This window comes from Siniperca chuatsi, linkage group LG5 (assembly GCF_020085105.1).
Source record: "Siniperca chuatsi isolate FFG_IHB_CAS linkage group LG5, ASM2008510v1, whole genome shotgun sequence".
NCBI lineage: Eukaryota > Metazoa > Chordata > Actinopteri > Centrarchiformes > Sinipercidae > Siniperca > Siniperca chuatsi.
In genome coordinates, this window is record NC_058046.1 from 29,129,361 (window position 1) to 29,146,094 (window position 16,734).

The following is a 16,734-nucleotide window of genomic DNA, read 5'->3' on the forward strand; positions in this document are numbered from 1 at the left end:
GAATGGAAGAGGTAGCCTTATATGGTGATTTTAGGGACGTTGATTATGATGAAATCTCACAAACACGCATCTCCTCATGAGTAGGTGGCATTCACCAAGTTTGTGCAGTTAAGAGAGGTTGGTGAATCCGACTTGGAACATTAGTACGTGCATGACGTTTTAATTGGCTAGAGTGACAGAGCTTTTGCTATCAGGCCCCGAGGGGGATCTGGAACAACTTGCCCGAAGAAATTAGGTTGTCTGAGTCGGTGTCTTCGTTCAAGTCTCTTTTCAAATCACATTTTTATCGGAAAGCGTATCCTGACTTTACCTGAACTGGCTGTTTATTTTATTGCTTTTGTGTATTTTATGTATTTCTTTATATTTCATCATTCACTGTGGTATTTTATTTCTCTTGTTGTGAGGCACTTTGTACTTTGTTTTGATAAGTGCTCTATAAATAAAGTTTTTATTATTATTAATTATTATTATTATTATTATTGATTTCAAGCATTTTTGAAACGACAATCTTCTCATAGCATGTTGTTGGCGCAGCCCTAAAAAAAAAAAAGGTGTATTTTGACAATTTGACTTAATGGTTGACTTAGTGTTATTTATCCATCTAGATTGTTTTGGTGTGAATTGCCGAGTTTTGGAAATGTCGGCTGTAGAGATGTCTGCCTTTTTTTATTATAATGGAACTATCTATATGGCACTTGGATTGTGGTGCTCAAAGCGCAAAAAAATAAAAAAAATAAAAAACATTTGAAAAACTCAACAGCAATGTCTCTTTCCAGAAATCATGACCGGGTTTCTCAAGATAATCCACCTATTTGTTGTGAGCAGTTTCACGTAGGAACTATTTTCTTTCTACCAATAGTTCCTACATAAAACTACTCACAACAAGATCTACATTCTCTTGAGTAACTGGGTCATGATTTCTGGATAGACACATTTGAAAAACTCAACAGCAATGTATTTTTTTGGTGCTTTGACCACCACAAGTCGAGTGCCATATAGTTCCATTATATTCCAGAAAGGCAGACATCTCTACGGCCGATATCTCCAAAACTCACGCCAAAAGAATCTATATGGATAAATAGCACTACAGGTTAGAGGAAAAATATGTATTTTTGATTTCGGGGTGAACTGTCCCTTTAAGCCTAATCTTGAACCTGATTTAAGCCACTGCCGTGTGCAAATGGGCGCCTGCCTTTAGTGTGAACATGACCTCAGTGCAAGTCTGTCTGGCTAACACCCCCACCCCACCCCTGTCTCTGACAGACACATCAGCCAATTGTCAAGAGCAGCTGATGTGTCCTTTCCCAGTGCATCCATCAGCATGCACGCACACACACACACACACACACACACACACACACACACACACACACACACACAACCCTGGTACTCCAAGGGATTTGTGCAAAATCATGAGAAGACCCCTGGCTAACGTCTCAATAATTTCTCACACAGCTCTATAAAAAGACATGACTGTTAGCAATATGCTTATGACTGCTTCTGCCTGTCTAAAGGAAGCTTGTTGTCACATTACGTACAGAGGCCGCTATCACCCAGTGTTTAACAAAGGCCAAATTAAAGCAGAGGAGAACATAATAAAATATCCAAAACACTGAACAATAATATTGATTATGTGCTTATTAAAAATTTGTCTCTTCCATTTCTTGAAAGTCTCACGCTTCAAAGCATGCACGATAAAAAGCTTTTACCTGATCAGATGTGGCTAACCTCATTTGGGTCCAACTGTACAAGAAACAAGCATTTAGCACGTCATAACGTCATCGTATTGTTTTATATTATGAGTGAAACATTTACCTGAAAATGGCACAGTTAAAGCAAAATCAGAAATGCTGAACCACCCTAGATACCATCACTAACAAGGAAGTGTGTCACTTTCTGTTCCCTCTCAGTTGGTGGGTTAATAGGTTGCAAGACAGCCTACTAGATATGGGTGATGTGAACAAGGGAGAGAGGACTTGCACAACAGTCCTGTGCCCTTTGAACGAAAGCATGTCGGCTGCAAAACTGAAGGACACTGAAACTCTTGACTAGAAACATAATGGCACAAAGATTGTAAAGAGCACCAACCATAACAGCTGCTTACAAAAAACTCAGCCGTTTCCTCAAAAGATCTTATTCTCTTTATCTGACATCAGCAGTGACACTACTTACTCAGCATTACCTCAAAACAATGTGTGAAATGAGTTTATATGGGTTTCTCCACCCACACCCCCATCACCTCTGAGTGGAAAGACATAAAGTCAGAACATACTAGAAATCGATTTAACTGACCTGCAGGTGCAATGTCATAATAAGGCATTAAATGCTTCTTGAAATAAATCATTACAAATGACACAGTTTAGCAGTGAAACAGGTCTGCTGCCTCTCACTCATGCGCTCTACACACAAGAGATGACATCATGTTGGGTCAGCTTGGGTTTTGGTGCTCAGCTTGCTATCTGCATCTGCCATTTCGAGCGCGTCATGTTTGCCTACATTTACTTTTAACGCTGGTTATTTAACCAAGCGCTGTCCTGCATGCGGATGACGGCCTCTTGTAGCATACACGCCAGAAAGGACTTGTAAAAAAAATAAATAAATAAAATTTAAAAAAAAGATGAATGGCGTGCGGTTACTGTCTTTGCATTAAATGAATGCAAGCCAATATTACAATCGAAATCGCAAAAAATAAAAATGTGTCAAGGATGCAGATAATGGTCGACTGGTGAACGAGTGCAGAGAGTCGTAGTAAATATAGTAAAATGTGGTTCGGGTCATGTGTAGTGGATGTTACACCGTCTCAACCCAAAGCCATTGTGACTGCGTTGATAGTAAAATCTCACTCACAACAATGAGCGATGGAAGGTACCACAGTCATTTTGGATGTGACAGATTCGCGCAGACTGGCCCACATTGCATGACAAAGCTAAAATAACACCTAGGACAAGTTTACACAACGTCCAGCCGCCTTGTCGGCTTTAAAAACCCTCAACTGTACACTTCATTATTACAACCTGTCGTCCGTTTGCTCTCCATACTCACCCCCTGAGGAAGAAACCAAACAGCAAAGAGTCTTCCCCGTCAGTTCACAACGTAAGTATCTAAATTTTAGCGTAGATTTGAAGCAGGTGCAGAAACACATCAATCAACAAACATGCACTTGCTCAAGACCTTTAGAAAGCAAACCTACGCACTTAACCCCCGCGAGCTGATGCAGGTCTCTGTACTCACCACCTCAGAGTAGAGTGGCGTTGAAACAACAAGCCGAACAACGTCGAAACCAGGCGATGGTGGTCATTTACAACTTCAGGTGCAACCCGTGAGCGGTACTGCTCATTTAAATCCACTTTTACCGATTTGACGTTTAGCTACAGTAGCTTAACTTAACCGTTGAGACGAGAGGAAGTGTCATTTCAGTTTGAGAGCGCGAGGCTAGCACGAGCTGTTAACCGTTAAGGGGGAACAAACCGTGACAGCAACACAACAACAACAACAGAGAAAAAGACGCTCACCTTTGCGAAAAAAAAACCTCGTCGTTGTTGTTGAAAAGCGTGCTCACTTCAGGAGCATTTAGTCCGACTCTGAAAATGTCGGTGTGACTTTGCGAAGTGCTGTCAGTTGGTCTGGACTTCCTGAATGACGGAGCAGCAGGAGCACAACCCCTCGCCCGTGTTTGACAGTTAGTTTGACAGACAGGCGGAAACAAAGTTGCCTCACGTAGCGAAGGGTCCGCTGAAGAATGTGCACTTTCCAGGTGTACTTCGTACAGAATAAACACCAAATTGACTGTCTTGCAAGTATCTTTTGCTCAATTGGTTTACCCAAATCAAGTGCAAAAATATACAGCATTAAATATATCTTCCGTAATGCTGCTTTAAATAACAAGTGCTGATGTAAAAAGTAAACGACCGACAATGCTACACCTTATTTTCTTTGCAAATCATTAAAGATGCATGGACTGAGTCATCCCGATTCTGTTGCAACTTAAGTGATGGCAATCTCCTGAATGTACTCAGTACAATGCTGCCACCTGCTGTTAATGTTTTGAAGTTCAACTAACACTTTTAAAGCAATGTACTATATGTTCATCAGTATCAGGAATTAATTAAGACCACATACCTTTTTTAAAAAAAAAAAACAAACCCGGATGTACCTGGAATTATGGGCGAAAGTGAATCCTTTGTATAAAATAATATACTAGAGGAACGTTACTAGGTTGGGAAAACACCCCTTTATTTGTGTATTTACTTTATGCCATTACTGTATTGATAAAAGCAAATAATAGCAGTTCATGTTGAAATTTAAATACCACTGAATTTATAGCATTTTTTTTTTTCATTTTTTTGTCAGGGGTGGTTATACAATTCAGAAATTCAGGTGTTGCAGCAGCACAAGGACAGAAATAAGTACAGATAAACAGAGAAAATAACAAATTATTAATTAGAAGTATGGAAAATAAAAGTAAGAATTCAAAAGTCAAAATTACAAAGTATGAGTGACATAGTGGTGTGATTAGTAGCAGCAAGGTATCCAGTTAGTCAAATACTAATCTAAAAATGCAAGGCAGGTCTAAAAATCCAGTAGCTCACAATGGATTGGTGAAAGCTTTTGTTCAGTGTACACAGCAGAGGATGGATTCAAGCCATTGATCTCCAGTTTATCAGCCAGTGCCTTATCCATTAGGCCACTGGGGCTTCTACATATATATTGGGGAGCCACTGTGTATTTCTTGGTAGTAACAATGACGCTATAATCCTTTTCACAAAAGTTCAGTTTCTATGGACAGGGATGACACCCTTTGTGGGAAGTAAATTCAGGGAATTGAATGTTTGTGAATGTGAATTTGATGTTTAAGAAAGTTGTACATTTTGCATGTGCAGAAAGGGTGATTAAAACATGTAGTGTGACTTAACGCAACATACAATATTAAAGAAAAAGCACAGTGTCTACCCAGTTAAAGTCATCATATTCTTGTAATCTCACCTAAGAACTTGACTGTTAACTTGTTAGTTACTTTATTTTTGTTGAATCAGTGGCTTGTGTGTGTGTGATGAGCTTTTTCCTTTTGCTCACTATGTTTGTTTTGCCTAGAATACCACATTCAACAACATACACAGGCCCTGGTAATTGACAATAGCCCAATTGGATTGCATTGCAATTGAATGATCAGTTGAAAACTGTAATAGTTTATCAGCCCAGTACACACCCCAGATGGGACTCGAACCCACAATCCCTGGCTTAGGAGGCCAGTGCCTTATCCATTAGGCCACTGGGGCTTCTTTCGGTTTCAGGGAATTGTGTTTAGTGCATGCCTGATGTCTGTAAAACATCAGACAAGTGAAAAATACCTGTTAGTTTGTTACAGTCAAAAACCCAAAGATATTCAGTTTACTATCACAGGCATCTAAGAAAAACATATTCATATTTGAGAAGCTAGAACCAGTGAACTGGAACTGTATGGCCTACAAATCAAACTAGTCTACAGGCAAATGTAAAAGCCTGTTACCAGGCTGTTGCCACTGTTGGATGTGTTTTAATTGTTTGTTTTTAAATGAATTTAATTTAATTTTTAAGTAAGTGCAATCCACTTCTGGTGAAATAAAGTACATTGAAATCAACTGTAACCTGTGTGGTGGTTGCAATTATGATGAACTGTTTGACTTTAAGGTGATTTTACTAATTATTAAGAGGGTGGTTGTGTGTGACTGTGAACTTGACACAGACAAGGGGGAGGTTCCAGGATCAGAGAACAGAAAGAAAACTGAAACAATTAAATGTCACAAGATTATTTGCAAAACCAACTTCACTATTAGAAATACCCACTGGGGTCTAAGAATAGACAAGATTTTGGTGAAGGGACACTAATCTCACGTGATTTTGCATTTAACCATGGACCTCAACGTTGCAATACCATGCCAGTAATTGGAAGATTTTATTCCATGGCATGATGTGACTGGCAATGACCATTTGTACAAACATACTTAGCATAAAGGTCAAAGAAGCATGGCTAGACACAGGGTCATAGCTACCTTTGAGCACACTGAGGTCATGTCCTCCGTAATTGTTTTTGGCAATGTGAGAATCACCATAGGAGGAGTTTACATTCTACAATTATACACACATTTACACATGGTAGGTTTTTAGGGTTGATTCTGATACTTTTTACACACAACTTGCGCTGTTTTTGGATACAAAAAAAAATTGATGAATAAATAATCATGAATAATTTAATCCAAACAAAATAGATGGGTTTAGTATTATATTCCTGGTGAAGGTTTTGAAACAACCTGTATACCAGATTATTGGGAGATAACATAAACATAATTGATCAGTTGAATGACTACATAAATGTGGGGGGAAAGAAAGAAAGTTGTACAGCTCTTTTGGTGCCTACTTGTCAAAAAATTCTTTAAAGTGATGGAGTTACCTACTGGATAAGCATGTTTAAGCATTTACTAAGCATTTATTAAGCATTGAACAGACAGGAGCAGGTATACATCTTCAGCGGTGGTGGCTTAATTGAAAAACACTGGATTTCACTAAGGACCACCCAGTGACTCTTCGAAGATCCTCTGAGTGTAGAAAAACTAAATAAAGAGCGAGCCAAAGGGAGCCAAAACAAAAAGACCCGACAGCCCTTGACGTTCGGAAATATGCCTGATTCAATGTTTTACCGGAGATTTCAATGCGCATATGGAAAACACGCTGATTATTGAGTGGTATCCTTTATCTTAAATTCTTGATTTTAGTTGTTTGAAAAATCAGATTAAAGATGTTTTTTTTTCCATATTACACCTTAATATTACAGACATTGTATGCAGGCATAAGGTCGGACAGCTTGATACTCGGAGGTCCTGCCAGTTGTAGGCGCTGTTCCAAGCAAGCTGTAAAACACAAATCGATTGTTTATTTTGTGTTTGTTTACATTTTTCAAGCGAACAAATGGCTTCGACTTTGCTATCACCTATGGTGGATTATTACAATGATGAAGAAGAACTTGATAGCGTGGATGACGACGATGATCGAAGTTTCAGGGGAAGGGACTCAGAAGAAGGTAATGCAAAACCAATTGACCAAAAGCTCCGGCTCGGTCTACTTGTTGGAAAAGAGACGGAAACGTACGATAATTGCATTAATGTAGGACATTTTTGAATGCAGCATTTAAAGTGACCTACAGATTAAGCTCGAGTGGGAACAGTTGGCGTGCACTTTTTAAACGCTTCCTAAGTCAAATTTTAACTGTTTGTTCCCAAAGCTGAAAATCTAGTCCAATGCGAGCTTCAGCCACACGTAGTTAGCTTGCTAGCTACATAAGAAGTTAGCTAGCAACCTGACGACCGCCAGCCAAGTTTCTGTCCAGTCGAGAAATATTTCAGAAGCAGGTGATGTAAACTAGCTAAACCGCTTTACATTAGCGGAACGTCTCCAATGCTGATGGAAAATAGAGCTCACGGTTAACGTCAAATAAATCGCCTTTGTTTACATGTTAAGTAGCTAACGTTGCGCGTAAGGCATCAATCAGCTGTAACCACATTATTGGCCAGACTGGCTTTACGTTATTGTGCAATACATCGTTTCCAACAAAACGTAACTCTAAGTTAAGCTAACTGTAGACATGTTTCAGTCCTCCTGGACTATAACAGTTTTGACAAATAATATTCTAAATGGGGTACATAGCGTCAATTAGCTAACTAGCTGCGTAACGTTAGCTCCGAGCATTGACAGGTCGGCAGGCAGGCGAAACCTTGCGTGCTGTGTCCACTGCACTGCCCTTTTCACACTATTCAGGGAGACAGGACGGATTGCAGTGAAAGAGAAGGAAAGACAAGAGGAAAGCAAGGCGATGACAGCACTACAAGGTTAGCTAGTTTTCTGACATTGACTTCCAAGCGAAGAGCTCGACTTATTTTTTTTTTTCTCCTCCGGATATGTTGACGGGTCTGTTATGCCTAACTACGTGAGCTAGAATCGGGTTACTCTTTAAACAGTAGACTAGCTAACTGTAGCTAGCACATTAATGCTAACCGAAAATAAAAGCTGCTGTGTCAGCTTAATACGACTGGGCCTTACCCTTCTCTTGTGTCGGGTTTTGAAGGTAACGCCGACTGACCTCGGTCAGCTGTTGCTTAGAAACTTGGCTCCCAAGTTTGCCACATCGCACTAGTCTAAACATGTTAGCTTAGTCTTGAGAGAGTTGCCGTTGGACTGACAGCACGACCAAGTTAGCCGGGGACCGTTTCTGATTAATCCTACCATGCGGCAAATACTTGACACTCAAAATATCAGCTACATTTGTATCGCGCGTTATATTGATGTAATTGGATTCAATTTACAAGCCTTAGCTTTGTCTAGCTGAACTTATTTCTGTTGTTGATCCGAGAATATATAGTGTATGATCTTTCATGGCAAACTTGGATTTCCCCTTGTTTCCTAATCTAACAAACCGGAGGGCATTCCCAAGTAGGATGTTCACCATTACCTTACAAGTGCCACGCACTTCCTTTGATCTGCACAGATCTCTGCTCTCTCTCTCTCTGTCGGTGGGCTCAACTTAATTGTATCAAGTTTGTGTTGGAAAAGCTGGGGGAAATCGTTTTGAAATTTGAGTTGATTCTTCTGCTGTCATGCCCTTTTCCAGACACGGAAGATGCCAGTGAAACAGACCTTGCCAAGCATGACGAGGATGACTATGTTGAAATCAAAGAGCAGTAAGTGTTTTGCTAACCATGGATCAGCTGTTTTGACCTCAGTGAGAATCATTTGAAGGTGAAAGTTTTGAATGTTTGCCCTAATGCTGCACACTGTGAAAGGAAATGTGATATTAGCTCTGGCTTATTTCATTGCAGAATGTACCAAGACAAACTGGCCTCTCTGAAAAGACAGTTGCAGCAATTACAAGAAGGTGATCACTTTTTTTTTATGACGGAAGTGTGTCAGGAATTTTCCAAATGTGAATGACTGCTGCTCTTTATCTGATCTGTGTGGGCGTGGGGATACAGGACACAGCCAGATCCTAACTGGTTAGTCATGGTGGTGGTTAGGGATTACATCATCAGGCCATGAAGGCAGTTTCAGAGGCAGTTTAAAATTACAGTCACTGTCTTTGTCTTAAAAGAGAAACCTGCTGAAAAACAGATGATAACAGTCTTACACCATGAACGGCTCATTTTGAATCGTCAAGTCTGTCTGTTGTTTACTGATACGAACTCTTTCTGAACAGCTGGCTGGGCTGTTTCAAGGTACTGTAGCACCATCAGCTGTCCCATGACTGATGTTGAGTAGAGAAGTTGTGGAGTGACATGTTGTGGGCTCTATGTAAATCCAAATGTAGGTACAGTGTCAATGTAATCTAGTCTAGATTGTGGGTGGGTGAGTTAGTAGCAGGTCTAGGATGCCAGAATTTACCTTTGAGTTGTACTGATGTATTTTAATGAAACCGCTTGTATTGGAGTTTTAATAACTTAAGAACTGACTTGCTCTCACCCTACACAAACATATACGTCATAATTAGATAATACCATACAATTCTTAAAGCAAACATTGTGATTCCATAGATCTTCATTTTGGTTAAATGACACTTTCTCTTTGCAGGTACACTGCAGGAGTATCAGAAGAGGATGAAGAAGCTGGACCAGCAGTACAAAGAGAGACTCCGAAATGCAGGCAAGTTGAACAACATTGAGAGACAGAACACACTGCTTTGCTTCTGATGCATCCACACCAACCATAAGGAGCAGATTATTAAAAATTTGGAGTGCTTCCTGCTTTCGTTTGGTTTGTTTGGCCAGGGGAGAACATTGGCAATAAACAGTGCTGCAAAACAACTACTTGGAAGTAAGAACTAGGAAAAAGAAACTTGCTCAAATGCTACATACATACATACATACATACATACATACATACATACGGGGGACAAATTAAAGGAAAAACCTGAATAGAAGAGTGGAGAAACATATCAAATGCAGATGCTTCCGTTCACCAGGGCTCACTGAATGGTTTGGCGAGTATGAAAATGATATAAATAAAATGCTAAAATGAGTCACCAGATCTCAACCCAGTTTCACACCTATGGAAGATTTTGGACCTACGTGTAAGACAATGCTCTCCACCACCATCTCCATAACACCAAATTCTATAATTTAAACTTTTATCTTCAAATCTATTTAGTGATGTCTGTGACTGTCTCTGATGCTATATGTCATTTGGTATGTCTGGCTATGTTTGTTTTTCTTTCTATCTGCTGTACTCAGGTCTCTCTTGCAAAAGAGTTCTTGATCTTAAAGAGATTACCTGATTAAATAAAAGTTTTGTATATAAGTGAGGGAATATCTTGTGGAGGAATGTTGTTCATCCCTCCAGTAGAGTTCCACAGACTTGGCAAGGAGCACTGAAGCTGTTCTGGAGGCTCGTGGTGGCCTGACTCCATACTAAGACACTTCATGTTGGTCTCAAACTATGCCATGTTGGGTTTTTGAATTTGAAAAGTCCTTGAATTTGATGTTTAAGAAAGTCGTACATTTTGCATGTGCAGAAAGGGTGATTAAAACATGTAGTGTGACTTAACACAACATACAATATTAAAGAAAAAGTACAGTGTCTACCCGGTTAAAGACATCATATTCTTGTAATCTTACAGGAACGGAAATCAAATTTGTTTTAAAAAGGACTGATCCGTCTTCCTATCTCTGCTCTCAACTGACTTGACTGTTTTAATTATATTAGTTACTTTATTTTTGTTGAATCAGTGGCTTGTGTGTGTGTGATCAGCTTTTTCCTTTTGCTCACTGTGTGTTTTACTTACTATGTTTGTTTTGCCTAGAATACCACATTCAACAACATACACAAGGCCCTGGTAATTGACCCACAGTAGCCCAAGTGGAGGGTAGTAGTTGCATTCATGAATGATCAATTGAAAACTGAACATAAAAATGGGTCAAACACAGCAAAAGATGCATTCCAAACTACAGGGGCATTATATTCTCCCTGGTTTTTAAGCAAGTAGCTATTTGCTAAAGGTTTTAGGGTGTTTTAGCTGTACGCTCCTGTTTCTTTGTGACCCTGTACTGCACCCTCTTCTGGAGCATTGTCTTTTCTAGTCTTCAGGGTGACCAAAGTTGACTTTAGTTGTCAAATGTCAGATATAATGTGCCAGTACAATGACATTGAACTGATGTTTGTTCTATGTGACCAGTTATGTTTTTCTTTCCCTTTACAGATCTGTTTCTACAGCTTGAGGTGAGTATAATTCATCTTGCTGACTGACTGATGTGGTTTGTACAGAATTGACCTTTTACTTTTTTGGCATAACAAGGAATACATCCCTTCTTTCTTTTCCTGTCATTTCCGTGTCTCAACCTTCTGCAGTCAGAGCAGGTGGAGAGGAACTACATCAAGGAGAAGAAGGCAGCGGTGAAGGAGTTTGACGATAAAAAGGTTGAACTGAAGGAAAACCTAATTGCAGAGCTGGAGGAGAAGAAGAAGATGATCGAGAACGAAAAATTAACAATGGAGCTGACGGGCGGTAAGGGAGCCAGAACAGGATTATTAATCAGGGACTTGCTCAGTGAGAGAAGTGGGGTTTTAAAAAAAAAAAGTATGGGTGGAAATGAGAGTTTTTCTCTCTACACACTTTAATATTAAGTTGACCTGATTAGGACTTTCAGATACGGTAATTTAAGATGTTGGTGTCTGTCCTTTTGAATTGTCTGTGTGGGATGTTTGTTTTTTTCATAAATTACAACTGTTGTGCTTTTTGAAAAAAGATGTTATTGTTATATCTGAGTTTGTCATTATTTCTTTCATACATAGACTCAATGGAAGTAAAACCTATCATGACTCGGAAGCTGAGGAGACGGCCCAATGATCCAGTTCCAATACCTGACAAACGGAGAAAACCTGCACCAGATATCCTTCACATCAACTTGTCTCTGATTGGCTACAGTTAGCTGTCACTTTAGATTAATCTGTGAGGGGTAAATTATTCAGTTATATAATAATTATTTTTTACTGGTAATATTTGTACTTTTTCAAGATAGATTTTCAGTCTAAGGGAGGCCAGAGGTCAGGGTCAGCTAACATCTGTGGAACTAGCTAAGGTCCTCGGCTAAGTTGTGTTTAAAAATGCCTTCCTTAACTCTTCAAACCTCAGCTAAATTATTTGTTAACAGATGAACAGATAATGGAAGATCTAAGAACCCTTAATAAGGTAAGTGTTTCTGAATTTCTTTATTATGCATGTCCCTGCTGAAAAAAGTGTTTCTTTTTAAACATTTCACACCTTGTCTTTTACAGCTTAAGTCACCAAAACGGCCAGGTATGTCAGTGCTCACCTTTTACTTTAATTTACACTTGTCTTGCTCAATGAGGGAAGTATGCTTATTCGCTTTTTTGCTGAATTAGGTGAGAAAATCGACAACACTCATGTCTGTACAATAAATATGAAACTACAGCCAGCTGCTGCTTAGCTTAGCACAAAGACTGGAAACGGGGAAACTAACTAGCCTGCAGCTAGGTAATCTGGATTATACTGAATAAGCATATTTCCCAAACTGTCCCAAAACTATTCTTTAAAACATTGAACAATTTGTACATAAGTTTAGCATAGTGATACTAATCAGGTGTTTCTCCCTCTTCAGTGTCTCCCTCGTCTCCAGAGCACGTCCCCTCCACTCCAATGGAGAACCCCTCCCAGCGTTACGAGGCCCGCATCGAGGAGGGGAAACTTTACTACGACAAAAGATGGTGAATTTGAAGTTTTATCCTTAAAACAGGCATCTCAGTGTGCCATTTCTCACATAGCTTGACTACAGCTTGTGTCACCACTAGATGGCCACATTGCCCTGGGTTGGATGGCTGTGGTGTTTGGTTGGTTTTCAGAAGATGTTTTATAACCACTTTGATGGCAGTCTATTTTTGTCTGGGCTACAGAAAGATATATTTCTTAGGAGCCATTGAATAAGTACTGGTGCTTGAAGCCACCATAAAGGTACATATTCAGAGAAGGTGGCTGCATTAGAGCCAGTGCTGCATTCTGCTTTGATGCAGACATAAAGAGAATGAAAATCCATGACCAGACAAGGCTCTGATGCCCTTCTGTTTGAGAGCAGAGCTCTGCATCAGACACGTGTCGGAACATAAGGTCATTTGAAGAGGGGTAAAAAATAATAGACTTCTGTCTTATTAGTGAGGAGGAGTGAGCTGTGAGGTATGTGCACTTTTCTTTCAAGGCAAAGTCTCATTTATTCATCACTAAAGAAGACGCCGCCACCGGAAAGCCTTCTCAAAGAAGCCGCAGGGACACGCGTGCATCATTATTCTTCAGTGGTCCCTTAATGATCAAATGCTTTGGTTGTCAGTCTCCTCCCCCTGGGTTGGTTCAGTCCTCTGACAGTTTGGAGCCATTTAAAAAAAAAATAACAGACTTTTTGTTTTGACTTTCTAGTCCAATTATCTACTTAGTGCCATCTCATGCGGAATGTGGTTTATTCACCTGGGTAAAATTATGTATAATGAACGCCTCTCCTGTCTGCACTTATGCCTATCCCTCATTCTGTGCTGTGTGTGTGTGTGTGTTTATGCTGACAGGTACCATAAGAGCCAGGCCATCTACCTGGAGTCAAAGGACAACACAAAGATTAGCTGTGTCATCAGCTCAGTGGGGACCAATGAGGTGAGCTTTAGTACTCCTCCAGCTCCTGATGCATATAGAACTGGGTTTACTGCTTAAAAAAATAAGGCTGGTGATATTCTATATTTTCCTTATTGTCAACACATCCCATGAAAAGACCAATTAATCGATCCTACTAACAAGTATTGTCTGTGTAGCCAAAGCTTGATATATTTTATTCCTCTGTGCCATAGAACTCCATTGTTGTCCATAAACCATTAAAAACACATCAGTGAGTTACACTGTTGCACTGGGTGACATGTTCCTTCATTACCATGAACACACACACACTGTTGTTTATTTTGACTCAAGCCCACACACACCGTCCTGCTGCTGTAAATACTCACCAGAGCACCAAATGTGTATTAATCCACAGCTGAAAATAGTCTCCAACAAATGCGCTATTTACTTCTGAAAAATACATCGCCCAGCTGTACAGCTTTTAAAAGTAGATTAAATAACATTTTTAAACAATTACGTATTCAACTGAAACACATGGGCTTGGGTCCGCAGCCATTCTCAGTTATGGTCTTTCGATAGGATTTGTTAACCATTAGTAAATGAACAAATAACACCAGTCTTACTGTGCAGTCAAGGGCCAGACAATAGTACTTGCTTGAATGGTAGAACGGAAAGAGATACCAGCCACAGATTTATTTTACAGATGTTAATAGTGTTTGACTAGTAACAAGTGCTAATTTCCCACTCTAATCAACACAAGACTATCACTAAGAAGGAATGATCACTGGAAAAGGAAAGTTCATCTTTCCTGTGAGCATTCGGATAAAAATGTTGGAATGCAGTTTGGCTGTCTTCTCACAAACTGGCTTGTAGTAGATAATTGTGGTTTACGTTGACATCTAACCAGTGACCGCTTCTTTGGAATGCATTATTTCTTAATGACTATATTGAGGAATTGTCTCTGTTTTTGTTCTCCAGATTTGGGTGAGGAAGACGAGCGACAGTACAAAGATGAGGATCTACCTGGGACAGCTGCAGAGGGGAGCGTTTGTCATTCGTCGACGGTCGGCTGCGTGAAACGTCTCCCCTCCCCACCCAACCCCTGTTCATTCATCCCTCCATCCACCCGCCGGTTCATCCACTATTTCCCTATGTGGTGCATCTCAGTTGAGTTTGACATGTGGCCTCTTATTCTTCATCATATACTCTATCTCCCACAACACAAACATAAATGCGCGTACAGTCTTCCATGGCCAAGAATGTCTCATCAGATTTGATCTGTTTTCCCACATTAGCCAAATGCTAGTACAGTCAAAGTGGTTGTATACACAGCTGGCAGTTTTGCAACATTATTTGTCACTATGTGGCATGTGTGTGAAGGCTGTCGTGGTCATAAAGGAGCCTACTTTAATTTTTGTCTCGTGCTGTAAACACAAATCTTTTGTACACCATGCAGTCTTTATTTACATTTATCATTAAGTTATTTTTCTTGAACAGCTTCATGTTGACACACAGAAACTGTCTCACTGGTGAAGTGTAACAAAGCACTGTACTGAAAAACAGATGAGGAATTGCTTCAGGTTTGGCTGACCAACATTAATCCCTTCACTGAAGAAGTTACAGTTTCGTTATACCAGGAGTCATGCCATTTTCAAAAGAATACAGTATTGCCTTTTTCATCAAGAAATGAAGGCTGCTTGCTATGCTGATGGTTTGTCCTAATATGTTTTAAAAGTCCTTAAATTCCTATTTGAAAAAAAATTGTATTTTGAGGTTATTTTTTTGTCATTTTATGTGATCCGCTCCATGTGTGAACAGTCTGGATTAGTTCAACTGTATTTGCATGTGGAGCATTAACTTTACTCTTGATTTGTACTGTGTTCGATTTTATTAAAATGTTTTCTGCGTTTTAATAATTTGATGAAACGGGTCATTGCGTTGACATTTATGAAATACACAAACAAGTTTGCTGGCATTAAACTAGGCATGGTAATCAACACTTCCAGAAAGACTTTGCCTTGACTTTAGCATCTATCGTGTACTAACAAGACTAATAGTCTTCAGTCATGCTAACAGCTCAGTGAGGCTGTTTTTAAGCACAGTGGTGCTCTGAGCCGAATGCTAATGTCAGCATGCTAACATGCTGATGTTAAACACATAGTGTTTATCATGTTTATCTTAATTTAGCGTGTTAGCATGCTAACCTTTTGTAATTATCATTAAACACAAAGTACAGCTGAGCCTGATGGAAAGTGTCATCAGTATTTAGTCATAAGCCAAAGTGTTGGAAAATTTGAAATTTTGACCTGATGATGGTGCTAAAGGAAAAGTCAGAGGATCACCGAAGTCATTGGGATTCATCCTCTGGGAACCATGAATGTCCAAGCCATATCCAGATATTTCACTGGATAAGTGAAAACATTGACTTGCGAGTGGCGCTAGAGGAAAAGTCAGGGCATCACCAAAGTCAGTAGGATTTCTCCTACCAAATCCCAGAGGGACCATGGATGTCTGTAGAAAATTTCAAGTTGCTGAGAAATTTCAGTCTGGATTAAAGTGGTGGACTGACCGACATTGCCACTGTCTCACCTGGCCGCTTTAAAGGAATGGACTGCAGCTGCTGCTGATACGCTGCTTACATCACGCAGCCGGTGTAGACAAGGACTCAGCATCAGGCTTGTCTAACTTGTTGGCCTGCATCATGAAAAAATGAATGCCTTTTGTAATCTAATGGACATTTTCATAAGCAAAAGAGTTATGTTAGTATATGTATGATTTTAATCCTGCAATTACGGAATATTGACCATTTGGGGGCAGTGGAAACAAGCTGTGAACACAACACTGATTTTATCAACTTATAAGTTGAAATAAAGAGCAACATTAGCATTCATTTGGAGTTGTGTTTCTGATGACCTGAAAAATGTAGCTCATTCTAGCTCTGATCTTGGTCTTTACCAACTACTGAGGGAAATATCTGTCTTTTTAGCTGCTAAATGCTCCACTATGTTCACCAGCTAGTTGCTAACTTTGTTGTTTGGTGCTGAGCAGCTAGCATACAGTGGGTTTATCAGAGCTTTTTTGATGAGAGCGGTAAGACAAAGCCAAAT

General features: G+C 39.7%; 2 protein-coding genes and 1 non-coding gene across 5 annotated transcripts in view; 1 reads left to right on the top strand and 2 right to left on the bottom strand.

Annotated features, from left to right (window-relative positions):
- taok3a (TAO kinase 3a) overlaps positions 1-3,926 on the bottom strand; it is a 68,649-nt gene extending 64,723 nt beyond the window's left edge. The window contains 2 exon segments of the mRNA XM_044196554.1: positions 1,710-1,743; positions 3,513-3,926. The gene's annotated coding sequence lies outside the window, so the exon portion shown is untranslated.
- A 1,277-nt stretch (positions 3,927-5,203) lies between these two features.
- trnar-ccu lies at positions 5,204-5,276 on the bottom strand. Its single transcript has one exon. It is a non-coding gene; the product is annotated as a tRNA-Arg (tRNA).
- Positions 5,277-6,833: 1,557 nt separating this feature from the next.
- Positions 6,834-16,517, top strand: suds3 (SDS3 homolog, SIN3A corepressor complex component). 3 transcript variants are annotated; one of them, XM_044196562.1, is made up of 12 exons: positions 6,834-7,054; positions 8,639-8,708; positions 8,847-8,902; positions 9,592-9,663; positions 11,216-11,235; positions 11,365-11,521; positions 11,809-11,904; positions 12,144-12,205; positions 12,292-12,313; positions 12,636-12,741; positions 13,585-13,669; positions 14,606-16,517. In XM_044196562.1, exons 1-12 carry the CDS (start codon positions 6,943-6,945, stop codon positions 14,702-14,704), a joined length of 957 nt encoding a protein of 318 aa, XP_044052497.1. In that variant the 5' UTR covers positions 6,834-6,942; the 3' UTR covers positions 14,705-16,517. The 3 variants fall into 3 exon arrangements, with proteins under 3 accessions (XP_044052497.1, XP_044052499.1, XP_044052498.1); XM_044196564.1 differs by lacking the exon at positions 6,834-7,054 and adding an exon at positions 7,154-7,382; XM_044196563.1 differs by lacking the exon at positions 6,834-7,054 and adding an exon at positions 7,789-7,859.
- Positions 16,518-16,734: the final 217 nt, after the last annotated feature.

Excerpts from the sequence above, each read along its gene's own strand:
- suds3 (XM_044196562.1), top strand. The coding sequence starts at position 6,943 with ATGGCTTCGACTTTGCTATCACCTATGGTGGATTATTACAATGATGAA. Across the intron at positions 11,236-11,364 it reads ATCTGTTTCTACAGCTTGAG|TCAGAGCAGGTGGAGAGGAA; the intron begins GTGAGTATAATT and ends AACCTTCTGCAG. Across the intron at positions 13,670-14,605 it reads GCTCAGTGGGGACCAATGAG|ATTTGGGTGAGGAAGACGAG; the intron begins GTGAGCTTTAGT and ends TTTGTTCTCCAG.